The following is a 12,125-nucleotide window of genomic DNA, read 5'->3' on the forward strand; positions in this document are numbered from 1 at the left end:
TGACACACACACACACACACACACACACACACACACACACACACATTATTTTACTCATGTGCAATTCAGTTTTATATCATCCATCCAAATATTTTCCAATATTTAAGAATGGTGTTAGCCTTCACACCATATATAATGTTAAAGTGGCTTATGTAATTTCAAATAAACTTTTTAGGAATAGACCACTGTTTACGATTTACACTTGGAGCTCAATATTCCTTTCTTTTCTGGTTGTACTTTTGGTGGTATAATAAACTGTTTGACAACCACGTGATACGGTGGCCGATAGGGGCAACCACGTTGCAAATTACTTGAACCCTGTCGCCCACTGCGATAATTCGACAGTACGGTAACTCAGTGGATATAAAAATGTGGTGCAAGTAGCACTTGTGGTAAACCGGTTTCCTCTTGTTGTAAGTGAAGAACTATTACAACAGTAGCAAGCAACCATAACAAAAAACGTTTAGGATGGAACATTTAAGATGGAACAACTGTCCTAAACATTTTCCTTGTAATCCAGGACAGGGTATTAACATTTTAAGTATACTACACGAAAGTTGCATTTAACCTTTTCTGTTTGTTCTAAAACCTTTATCCGGTACTTTGAAAAAAAAAACAAACAAACTAACAAAACAAATAACGTATGCATAATAATTCCAACGTTATCACTAAGTAATTTTTTTCATACATCTAAGCACAGTGTTGATGATCATGCTGTGCATAATTTTACACAGTCTTAAAGTTTTTTTTATCCTGTTTGTTATGTACAGTTCAGTTGCATTTGCATTTTAAGTACAATACAGATGCATTTAGCATGTTTCAAACATTTACTCCTGTTTAGTTTTAATTATGTGCAATGGATTTATTAAGAATTAATTATGACTAATATTTAAGTACAGTTTTTATTTTCAAATATTTAACTGCAGAGTGGATGTTCAATCTACATTGCATTACGGTGTCTTAAAATAATATTACATCTACTTTTAGGATGAAAGCCTTTGCGTCGTTTTTGCTGAACACTTGGGCCTGTAGAACAGTATTTTAATGTTGGTCATGATAGCGGTGCTTGGAAGGCAAAGTTTTTTTTGTGGTACTTGTACAGATTTCAAGAATCACTGCTAATAAACAATAATGTTAAATTGCTTAGAGGGTATTTTTCCGCCACGGATGGATTGTTTTTCAAACAAATTCAAGGTAACCATTGATCAAAGTGTCCTGTCGAGTTTTCTGTATGCGGTCCTGGGAAGAAAAAGTCGAAACTGGCTTGGTGAAATCGCCGCCGAAACATTCACTACATGTCCCACAAACAACTGCGAAATGCGCCTGTTCCTCTATGACGCGAAATTGTCATGAGTCATCCAATGGTTGCGTCGAGTATGGTGATTGACGCACAAGTCACATGTTACTATTGGTTTCTATGCGGTTTCCAGGAAGTAAACGCCACCACTTGGAACCACCTCTTACATGTGAGCTCGGTCGGCGGCACCACGCGCGGCGTGTGGAGGAGAGAAACCGGCGGAAAGGCAACGTCATCATCCCTCGGACCACCGACTCGACCGACTTAGAGTAGAAAACAGCGAGCGGAGCGGCGTTGTCCGAGGCAGGTATGGAATTGATTGTGATTTCAGCTGGTTTAATCGCGACATCGCCGTTACAATTGAGAGGAACGGGGAGGAAAGTAGGTCGAATTAGGTAAGAAACGGGTGGACTTTAGGGCCTGGCAGACTGTAGGCCTGTTAGCTCTCCGCGCACTTCACTGACGGAGCGATCCCGGGTAGAAGCTCTCGTTTTCGGTCAGTCGTAGCTTCAACGCTGGCCAGGTTCCTTTCAGGACACCGCACCATTCATTTGGCTAGGTACACGACTGTGAATGTGTGGCAACCTTTTTTGGTTGAGACTCCTATCGTATTTACGCTTCTTTCTTTCAATTTTAGGTGCTGATCAGCTACAGCAGAAAGATGGCGGACGACCCCAGCGCGGCGGACAGGAACGTGGAGATCTGGAAAATCAAGAAGCTGATCAAAAGTTTGGAAGCTGCTCGAGGGTAAGGACGCGACGTCGCGTGTTGTGTCCGTGTGTTGGCTGGTGGCACTGACTTAGCACGACGTTCCCCGGCTGAGGTTATTGTGTAAAGGCGCCCAGTCGCAACAGCTGGACATCAGCAACGAAAGGCCGACTTTGGGAGTGGTTAGCTTAGCATCGCCAGCTTTATGCTGCTGTGGCTGTCAGCGTGCTAGTGAATGGGTGCCGTCGTCGCATTTCGCCGGCCTGTCAAATAAAACAAACCAAAAAAAAAAAAAGATTGCAACTACGTGACCATGTAGACGTTTTGGGTTGCCCATTTCGCCCCACTAGGGATAAATAAAACGCATTAAACCCTGTAGACAGACGAGGAACGGCGGCGCTGAAGACATCCGTTATAAACGTCATCTCTGGAGGAAGGCCGCAATGTGTCTTTAGCGAGGTGGCTAATTGGTGAAATTGAATCGTCGGTCAACTTCAAGTCGATCTATTACTCACCAGAAAAAACCTCGTCAAGCGGGGAATCTGTCCTAAAACCCCAATGAGGCCAGTCTCGTTTTATAGCAATAGCATCAATAGAATTGTTTCTACATGGTCAAAATGTAACCGAACTGCTCCAGAAGATATTGTAATGGTTAAACTTTTCGCCACATATTGTAATAGGTTGTCCATCCTCCACCTTAACCAGTGGTCGTTAACCCCAGCAGTTACCCTGCTTTTTCCCACCTACCATTGAGTGCTGTCAGCCTACTTGTGGCCCTTTTGTATGGCCACTGAATAGAGAGATGATAATATGGGAGAAGTGGAACGTGTACACTGTCCTTTACACCTAAAAGGTCTACATCTTTTTCTGTACTCGCTTTTCACTGTCTTTAACTATTGTACGTTTGAAGCGATCTATAGTGTCTGTCCAATAACACAAATATAAGTACCATGTTCAGAGTTGGAAACCATAACAGTGCTGTGATTTGACTAAAGTGATCGCTCAAATTTCAGATGATGTGTTCCCATTGAAATCAATGTGAATTCCATTCATTTTTTCCAACCCTCATATAAGATCAACACAAAAAAAAATTAACAAGAAAAAAATGCACTCTCTAAGACTGCACTTTATAAAAGCATTCAGTATAAAAATAGATTGTAAAGCATAAAACTAGGGATGAACTAAAAATTCGGATACCAAAAATTGTCTTTTGGCTTTTGTCACCGAAACAACATGGCCAAGACAGAATGTTTTGAGGACGCAAGCAAAACCGTTTCAAGCTAGCACAGTAGCAAAGCTAACCAACCGGACTCGATGACTGGGACATTATGCGTTGGATCTCGAGGTAAGATGGACTGAGAAGAAAAGGAGGGCGTCCTAAATAGATCCTCGTTATCCCCCTTTGGTACACCCACGGTGCACCTCGGTCGGTCTTGCACCAACGGCCCGATGAACTGAGCGGAGGTAGGCGGCGGGAAATGAGCCCCAAATTCCCCTGCCACTGGAGCCAGCCATCTGCCTGTAACGAGCAGGCTGCCTGGTGCTTGCCTCGAGAATGGCTTTAACAGTTTGCGTTGGAGCACAGCGACATCTAAGTTAGTTTTGTTGGCCCATCGATGGCGTTTTGTATTGTGCATAAGCATTAAACTTTTGATTGTTAGTCAGGCAAACTTATGTTAGGTTATGACTGGATAATAACAGTAATGCCCTCCTCTTTTTTAGTAATGGCACCAGTATGATCTCTCTGATCATCCCACCCAAGGACCAGATTTCCAGAGTGGCCAAAATGTTGGCAGATGAATTTGGCACCGCTTCCAATATCAAGAGTCGAGTCAACAGACTCTCTGTACTCGGGGCCATCACCTCTGTACAGCAAAGACTAAAGCTCTATAACAAAGGTAGGTCGAACATATCAAATATAAATGTAATATCCTGCCATCTTTAATTTCAATGTAATTTATTTTACTGGTTAGAAACTTTCAAGGGGGTATTCAACGTGCATACTGCCATATATTTTTGTTGCACAAACATTCAGTGACGGGGGGTGGGTGGGATTCAGTAGCATTGCGCAAAGCCCCAAACTTTTTGTGTGGGTATGATAAGTAAGATGCCTAAATAAGTCATAGTGGTGTTATCTGAGAACTTAAAAACAATGTTCGTCAATTCAAAAATCTCATCTTTTCACGTTTTATTATAGGAAATCCGTAACCAGCTTCCTTTTGCTTATGTTTATGTTCTCACGGAGTGTGCACAGGGTGACCTCCTCTGGTGATACAAGTGGGGCAAGAGGAATTGAGCAGTTCTTAACATGCTGTGCAGGGCTCGGCTACGATCTTTTGAGATTATAAATATTTAAAAAAACCAAAACACTGTGAAGTGAGTTTTACCATTTGGGAAACACCTTTTCTAACTAGAAATGTCACAATATTATTGTATACGGGTGAAATGATTGCTTAGCTGATCTTTGGCAACATTTATGCTGTTGAATATTCAGATGAAAAGAACACATTGTTCATGTTATTTTACTCTTCTCTTCACAGTACCACCCAATGGCTTAGTTGTGTACTGCGGCACCATTGTTACAGATGAAGGGAAGGAGAAAAAAGTAAATATCGACTTTGAACCTTTTAAGCCAATCAACACCTCCCTGTACCTCTGTGACAACAAGTTCCATACCGAGGTAAGTGTTTTCTCTTTTGCATAGATTGGACTTAAATTGTACAACAGCGTTTTGAATTTGTACACATTTAATTTTGTCTCATGGTCTCCATCTTTTCCTTCTGAACGTAGGCATTGACAGCCCTGCTTTCTGATGACAGTAAGTTTGGCTTTATTGTGATTGACGGAAGCGGGGCGTTGTTTGGCACACTGCAGGGGAACACGAGGGAAGTGCTGCACAAGTTCACTGTGGACCTACCGAAGAAGCACGGTACTATATCACACTGCTCTTGCAACTCATTTCATTTATATTTGCTCCAAGTCATCAAGGACTTTGTTTCTAGTTTTTGCTCAATGGAACCATGACACTCTCTCTTCATCTTTGTCATAGGCAGAGGAGGACAGTCGGCTTTGCGTTTTGCCCGTCTAAGAATGGAGAAGAGGCACAACTATGTTAGGAAAGTGGCAGAAACGGCTGTCCAGCTGTTTGTGTCCAACGACAAAGTCAATGTGGCAGGAATGGTTTTGGCTGGTTCTGCCGACTTCAAAACTGAGCTGAGCCAGTCTGACATGTTTGACCCAGTAAGTATGTGTTCTAATTAGGCCAAACAAAAAAGATACGAGTGTTTCCGGTAACAAGAAATTTCAGCATAGGGTCGGTAGGTCGGACAAAGTTTTTTTTGTTTAATCTTTTTTTTTTCCCCTTCAAAAATTTAAACAAAATAACCACAAAACAAGAAGACATTGAACCCGCGGCTGCCGCTGCCGCCGCCGATTTAGTTTTCTCCCCGCTCCGGACTCGGGGGGCCGGGGTGCGCCGCCGCCTCCGCCGTCCTCCTCCGCCGTCCTCCTCCGCCCTCGGTTTTTACTCGGCCCGTGGTGTTCATCAAATAGTTCGCTTTATTTTTTCGCAACGTCAATGGATGCTATTAACATTACGGTGCGAGCACGCGACTGTAACACAGAAAATGCAGTTTAAACTGTCATCGGAGATCGCGGCCGCCGCCATGTTTCAATGTTGTTGACAGACGACAGGGCAAACGACGCACGCGCTCAACGTGAATATAGCGAGAGTTTGCACCGATGTAAACCCTCTACACAAAAATGTAGAGGGTTGTTTGAAAAAAATGCAGACCGTAAAGTTTTTTTTCGACGTAGAAATTCTCGGTCGGTCGGGTTACCGGAAACACACTACTTTTTTTTCTACACCTTATGTGAAGTATGTTATGTTTTACTTGTTTCCCCCCCCAGTCGAGAATGCTGATGTAGTATGTTATAGTTAATGATGGGTCACTTGGTTCTCATATATCTGCAGAGGGTCGACTTAATGCCTTAATTACTTATTCTAAATTCAATATGTTGTTTATTTATTTTCCATGTTCCCTTTAATGCATTAAGTTGGAATGTATTGGACACGGTTTCATATTTTCTTTTGAAAATTAAGTCCTTTACATCAAATTTTATATCTGGAAATGTGTCCATATTTGCAATGCAAAGTTTGAATAACCCACAGTAATGTTCAATTACCATAGCCCATTGGTCGAGGCTAAATTTACGGTTTAGAATGTCATGTCAGGTTAGGTCCCAGGACTCGTGTACTATATTTCATCACTCGTGGCACAACTCTTGTCACATCAAATTGCTTATTCGGAATTTACTGTTGCACTCTTAGGTATGTACACACCATTTTGTTATTTGATTGACATTGTTGCTCAGTTTTTAACCGGTGGACGTTTCTGTTTTCAAATCATAGAGGTTACAGGCCAAAGTTCTGAAGTTAGTGGATATCTCCTATGGTGGAGAAAATGGCTTCAACCAGGCCATTGAGCTCTCAGCAGAGGTTCTCTCCAATGTCAAGTTCATCCAAGAAAAGAAACTAATAGGTAGGTTGTTTTATTAACATAGTGTTGCAACTTTCAGAGCTCTCAACAGGAGAAATAAGTGCCTGTGAATTTTGCCTCATTAATTTTAAGCCTCTTGTCTGTGGTTCCCCAGGACGATACTTCGATGAGATCAGTCAAGACACCGGCAAGTACTGCTTTGGTGTGGAGGACACATTGAAAGCCTTGGAGATGGGAGCGGTGGAGATCCTCATAGTCTATGAGAACTTAGACACCATGCGTTACATTTTACGTGTGCATGGAGCCGAGAGCAACGGAGCTGAGAATGGTATATGCCAAAAAAGTCACCTGATTGTGAACCGTGTAACCCTCATGCTCAATGTGGTTTCTGTGATTCCCAGATGAGAAGACTTTGTACTTAACGCCAGAGCAGGAGAAAGACAAATCTCATTTCACAGACAAAGAGGTGAGGACTACACACGCTGACGTAATCGCTGTTGAGGTAAATTGTTCACTCCCTCTGACTTTATGTTGATAGACAGGGCAAGAGCACGAACTGATCGAGAGCATGCCGCTGTTAGAGTGGTTTGCCAACAATTACAAGAAATTTGGAGCCACGCTGGAAATTGTCACAGACAAGAGCCAAGAAGGATCTCAGTTTGTCAAGGGCTTTGGAGGCATCGGGGGTGAGCACTTTTGAATCACAACAGAACATTCAAATATAACAGTCTTATTTAGTGTCCTTCAACCTGAAGATACGTAACAAGATTTTGGTTATGCTGGATGGGAATTATTTTAATTAATAGAAGTACAAAGTATGTCATGATCAAAAAGCCGATTGAAGAACATCGTGATAAACTGGACAGGTCTTGCATTGATGGCTAATATGATATGTCATCTTTGTCTTCCTCTCAGGTATCTTGCGGTACAGGGTGGACTTCCAGGGGATGGAGTACCAAGGAGAGGACGATGAGTTCTTTGATTTGGATGACTACTAGGTAGTCGGGGACTGATATATTGGAAGAGAGGAAAAAAAAACAAAGGAATGAAGAATTAAGGAAAGAAAAATGCCACCTCTCTTGCAGCAAGTGAGGGGCTCAACTGTGTTGACCACGTAATGACAGCCAACTTCCAATTTACTTGTTGAATACACAGTCTTGCACATACATTTCATCTGTACACACATTGAAGTACATCACAGGCTGAAGAGGAGTGAAAATTTCTTTCATTCAGAGAGAGAGAGAGAAAGCCTTTCCTGAATAAATCCCTGCCTTAGAGTTTGGTTCCTTCCCCTTGTTGGATTGAACTCGACTCATTTTTGTTCCTTATCGCCCGCCCCGTTCCCCTCCATTTTGAACGAACACAACAGCAAGTTCCCAGAGTCTTTGCTGCCCTCAACCCAGTTGGAAGATGAACAATTGACTCAGATATTATACAAAAAAATGTATTTTCCTTTTCTCCCGTCCCTCGTGTCTTCCCCTCGATGCTTAATCAGTTTCTTTTCATTTTTTTTACTGGCAACTGCTGCTGTTGTATTTTATGAGTTTTTTTTTTTTTTTTAAACCTGGGTTTATGTAGAGAAAAGGGGACAACGTATTAAAATTTGAACTGCTGAAAACCATTGCTACCTCCTCATCTCCTGTGCTATAACACTTCTGCTGTCAGCCTGCCCATCATCTTGGGGAAACCTGAAGGTTTCTGTTTCCCAGTTGTCAGATGTGATGTATGCATGACTGCACAGTAATTCCACTTGTTTTAGTCAACATTACCTAACTTCTCTTTGAACACACTTTTTTTTTGTTTCAAAATATCCAGCAGCAGAAATCCAAGTTTTGGAAATATTCCTTGTTTGATTTGCTTTCCTACAAAGATTAAATCCCTCCTATTTTTGATTTGTCAATCCCAAAATTTATTCCACTATTGAGGTTTGTTTGGTTTTTTTTTCAAATGGATTAAGCAATTGTGTACCAATTTCTCAAATGTTGTAATGCATCCTAAATAATTGGAAGCAACTCCTAACAGTTTAATCCACCATGTGGAAAACATGTCAAGGTCGACAAAACATTGAAACAGTTAAATACTCAAGAAAAATATGGACTTCCTATGTACATTTGTATATACATTCATACATACTAGTATCAAGGGTTTAATTTGATCGCCTGTCTCCTAGAAGCATTGACGACTTTGCTGACTAACCCTTAAATGTGAGTAAAGGGCACTGAAATCAAGCACTGTCAACATGTAATGGCACCCGACATCAAATTACCGGTACCTAACAACCTCGCAATAAGCAATGCGGACGATAGAGTTGGCTTTTGCTGGTTCATCTTCAGTGTAGCAACAGCATCTTTGAGCAAATGCCCTTTTGTTTGGGGGAGTCACCGGGGAAAGCCTTAGTAGCTCGCTAAGCCAATAATCAACCAGGAAATTCATGCTACCACGCCCCGTTAGGAAGAAGTGGTTCAATCACCTCGTTGGTTCGACGCATGGGCGTTCCCGTCCCCCACCCTTCCTTTTCACGCTGTCCTACCCAATGCTGTGGGCTTGAGCAAAGCGAATGACGTCTCTGCATTTGCGGGCCGCCGACGCAGGGCTGGGTTTCCATTTTCCGAGCGAGTTTCGGGGGGGATCGTCAACATGGAGCCGGAGATGGAGGACAAAACGTTGGATCTGATGGTAAGATGTGTTCCAAAGAGGACACACGGGGCGTTGTCCGAGTCGTATGCGGGGAGCGTTGCTCGCTGATTTGAAAGGAAGAACAATCCGAAGCGGTTTTTCTGGAGAGGCGGAGGTGAAAAGTGGGGACCGGGAATCTCAGGGAGGGCCTGAAATTCGCGATACATTTCTAGTAGTATTGCTGATAACTCATGTTATTATATCTGTAAGTTGCACTTGTTGCCGTCGGGTGGTTTTGAACAACATCGATTCGGCTATCGCTAGCAATTCTCGTTGTCTACGGCGGATTCGCGCAGCCGTCGGCCCAAGACAGCTGAGGCTTCTCGGGGTAGTGCTCACTGCGGTGACGCTGCGCCACTTCAACTGGGCCCTATCTGGGCATTAGCTATCCAGCTAGCACTGGCTAGGGTGAGCAACTAAAATGTACGCTTATGTTGACATATTTGTTGTGTTGAAAGCCCTCACGGTAAAAGATGTGTGGAGATGTCCGGTAGTTTCAGAGGCTTGTGGGAATATTGTTAAAATGATCCTAAAGTGAAGTATGGCTGTTTATATTTTTGAAGTGCGTAGAAGGAAGTGTACGGCTTTTTCATTCATCTAGCATTACGGTTAGCGAGGCAGCAAGTTGCCCCATGTAGCAAGCTGGCTAGGTCTACTTGACATTCCTTTCCATATCAAAATAGTTATTTAGTTGAGACAGGAATAGGTGTTGGACTTACTAAACATAGCTTATACGCCGCCATTCTAAATGCAGTTTCTTACAATGCGGTGTATTTACTATTTGTTCAGCTCTTGCATTACTGTTTATGCCGGACGATTAGCTATCTTCAAAAGCTAGGCGGCTAGAATAGCGTTAGCTTTACAAAAGCAGTTACTACATATGTATTTATTCAAATGAAGGTTGGCTAAAGTTATGATACCTCTTTTTGATCATTGCTACGTCGGTGATATATCGAGGTTCCCTTTGTTTCACTTTGGTTTGTTTGTGTAGCTACGTGGAGTTTACACTGGGTTTAAACATCAAATAAATAGTTGATCTGTTTATGGAGGTTCCAGCCAGACATCATAACCGAAAGTAACAATCACTATCAAGTCATATGTAATGTTCTTTAAGGGTCGGCGCTTTAGCATCTCAATAATACCTTTTGCCGGTGCACAAATAACGTTACTGATATGACGATTTACTGAAAAGAGCAGTGAGTAGATTACTCTCTAAACATGGATTGGTGGGTAGCTAAATGACCAAAACTGTCAAATGACTATTGATAAAAGAAAATGCTGATGTGCACAATTCCCGTTGAACTAGTCTGTGCTGCACAAAAGTGATGCTGAGCTAATATGCTGTTTATCCAAAAGTGTAGTGAAAAGTACAACCCGAGACTAGTCTAAGTGCTGTATAAAAGTGATGCTGAATTAGTATGTTATTGATCTACAAGTTTGATTTGTAACTCCAGTTCGAAGCTCAGCTCTGACAACATATTTTTGACATCCTTACACTGTTGGCATATTTTATTATATTATTGTACTTCTATTGAATTGAGCAGGACCTTTCCCATTGTGTAGTTAATGGTAAGGTGTTTTGTTTTTGTTTTCAGATTCGTTCAGTGTATTTCCTTGTAAATTTTATGACCATGTGATTCGTCATTGCTTATGGCAAAACAATTAATGAGAGTAAATATAATTGATTGGCAAATCACAGTGCCCCTCTGTCTTCACTGCACACCCACTCCTAGTTCACATCTATTCACATCTAATATTGCTTTTGTGAGTATATGTCTGTATTTTGTGTGTGAATGAGTGTGTCTTCCTGTGCTCACTGTGCAATGTCTGTGTAGCTCTAATACTGGTTTCCCCCCTCACTATTTCCTCCAAATCCCTCTCTACTCTTTTCCTCACCTTTGATGGACACACACTCACAACCTCCTGATTCCCAACTAAACACCATTTATTTATTCATTCATTTTCATTGCATTTTGACACATCTGCACCACATGAACTCCTAACCAACTGCATTTATACATAAATTAATTGATCCATCCATCCATTCATTCACCTCCTTGGTTTCCTCCTTCCATTTTCCCCTCAACATTACTTCCTCCCTTCTCTTTTCCTTTACTTCACATCTATTTCTCTCTTGCTCTTCTTCCCTATACCCTGTCCACTTGGGTCTCCTCCTCCCTCCCTCCCTCTCTCTCTCACACAGTGCTCTGTGCCTCGCTCTCTCTGGCTGGGCTGCTCCTCGGTGGCTGAGAGTTTGTGTGCACTCAGGTGCCTGCAGAGCATCCCCTCCACCCGGGCTCACAACCAGGTTCTGCCTCTCTCCTCTTAATTCTGCTGTTCCTCCTCTACCTAAAACCCACCCTCCCTCTGCCATCTTTTTTTACTTTTCTTTCAACATGACTTCTAAGCATCCACGAAAACCTTCATCTCACTTACCTAATGTTGTGCTTTCCTCCACATTTGAAGCACACTGCTCTCAGGTCCATCCCCGGTGTGTTTCTCACCTCTCCCTGCCTACAACCTTAGTTATAGCATCCTAAACCATATTTGACCACATTTATAATTGAACAGACATAACTGGTCATGGCCACTGTACTCTGTGATGAAGCCATTTAGCACCAGACCTTCCTCAATTGGCCGCTTCCTTATTGCACATTCAAGTGAAAAGAAATAGCCACCTTCATTCTTCTGCCTGGAGGTGTGAGGGCAGAGGTGGGGAGGTGACTTTAAGCCCTGAGAGACTATCTGCTTGCTTGCCTGCCTGCCTGGTCAAACTTAGTCTGTCTATTCCCTCCCTCTCTTCTGCTCTGCATGGTCATCAACACCAGCAAGCCCATCTTGGCTTCTTAACCCTTCCGCTTCGGTCTTGGGACCAGATGTTTTTCTTTTATGTGGGTGCCTCTGTGGTGACCAATAATTAGTTGCCCCCCCCCCCCCCCTTACAT

At 42.5% G+C, this 12,125-nt stretch overlaps 2 protein-coding genes across 3 annotated transcripts in view; both read left to right on the top strand.

Moving 5' to 3' along the window:
* Positions 1-1,437: 1,437 nt before the first annotated feature.
* Positions 1,438-8,396, top strand: etf1a (eukaryotic translation termination factor 1a). The gene is made up of 11 exons (XM_019874808.1): positions 1,438-1,604; positions 1,935-2,044; positions 3,728-3,903; positions 4,546-4,685; positions 4,796-4,934; positions 5,055-5,245; positions 6,417-6,546; positions 6,659-6,832; positions 6,906-6,970; positions 7,043-7,190; positions 7,420-8,396. Exons 2-11 carry the CDS (start codon positions 1,959-1,961, stop codon positions 7,500-7,502), a joined length of 1,332 nt encoding a protein of 443 aa, XP_019730367.1. The 5' UTR covers positions 1,438-1,604; positions 1,935-1,958; the 3' UTR covers positions 7,503-8,396.
* Positions 8,397-9,031: 635 nt separating this feature from the next.
* The window catches only part of fbxw11a (F-box and WD repeat domain containing 11a), a 23,898-nt gene continuing 20,804 nt past the window's right edge, over positions 9,032-12,125 (top strand). Inside the window, exons 1-2 of one of the 2 annotated variants that reach the window (XM_019874806.1) lie at positions 9,032-9,180; positions 11,384-11,488. In XM_019874806.1, the coding sequence (XP_019730365.1) occupies positions 9,142-9,180; positions 11,384-11,488 (144 nt within the window). In that variant the 5' untranslated portion in view covers positions 9,032-9,141. The remainder of the gene's footprint in view (positions 9,181-11,383; positions 11,489-12,125) is intronic. The other variant, XM_019874807.1, reaches the window with a different exon arrangement.

This window comes from Hippocampus comes, unplaced genomic scaffold, assembly GCF_001891065.2.
Source record: "Hippocampus comes isolate QL1 unplaced genomic scaffold, H_comes_QL1_v1.1 scaffold118, whole genome shotgun sequence".
In the NCBI taxonomy this organism is placed as follows: domain Eukaryota; kingdom Metazoa; phylum Chordata; class Actinopteri; order Syngnathiformes; family Syngnathidae; genus Hippocampus; species Hippocampus comes.

Excerpts from the sequence above, each read along its gene's own strand:
- etf1a (XM_019874808.1), top strand. The coding sequence starts at position 1,959 with ATGGCGGACGACCCCAGCGCGGCGGACAGGAACGTGGAGATCTGGAAA. Across the intron at positions 4,935-5,054 it reads GGACCTACCGAAGAAGCACG|GCAGAGGAGGACAGTCGGCT; the intron begins GTACTATATCAC and ends TCTTTGTCATAG. Across the intron at positions 6,833-6,905 it reads GAGCAACGGAGCTGAGAATG|ATGAGAAGACTTTGTACTTA; the intron begins GTATATGCCAAA and ends TGTGATTCCCAG.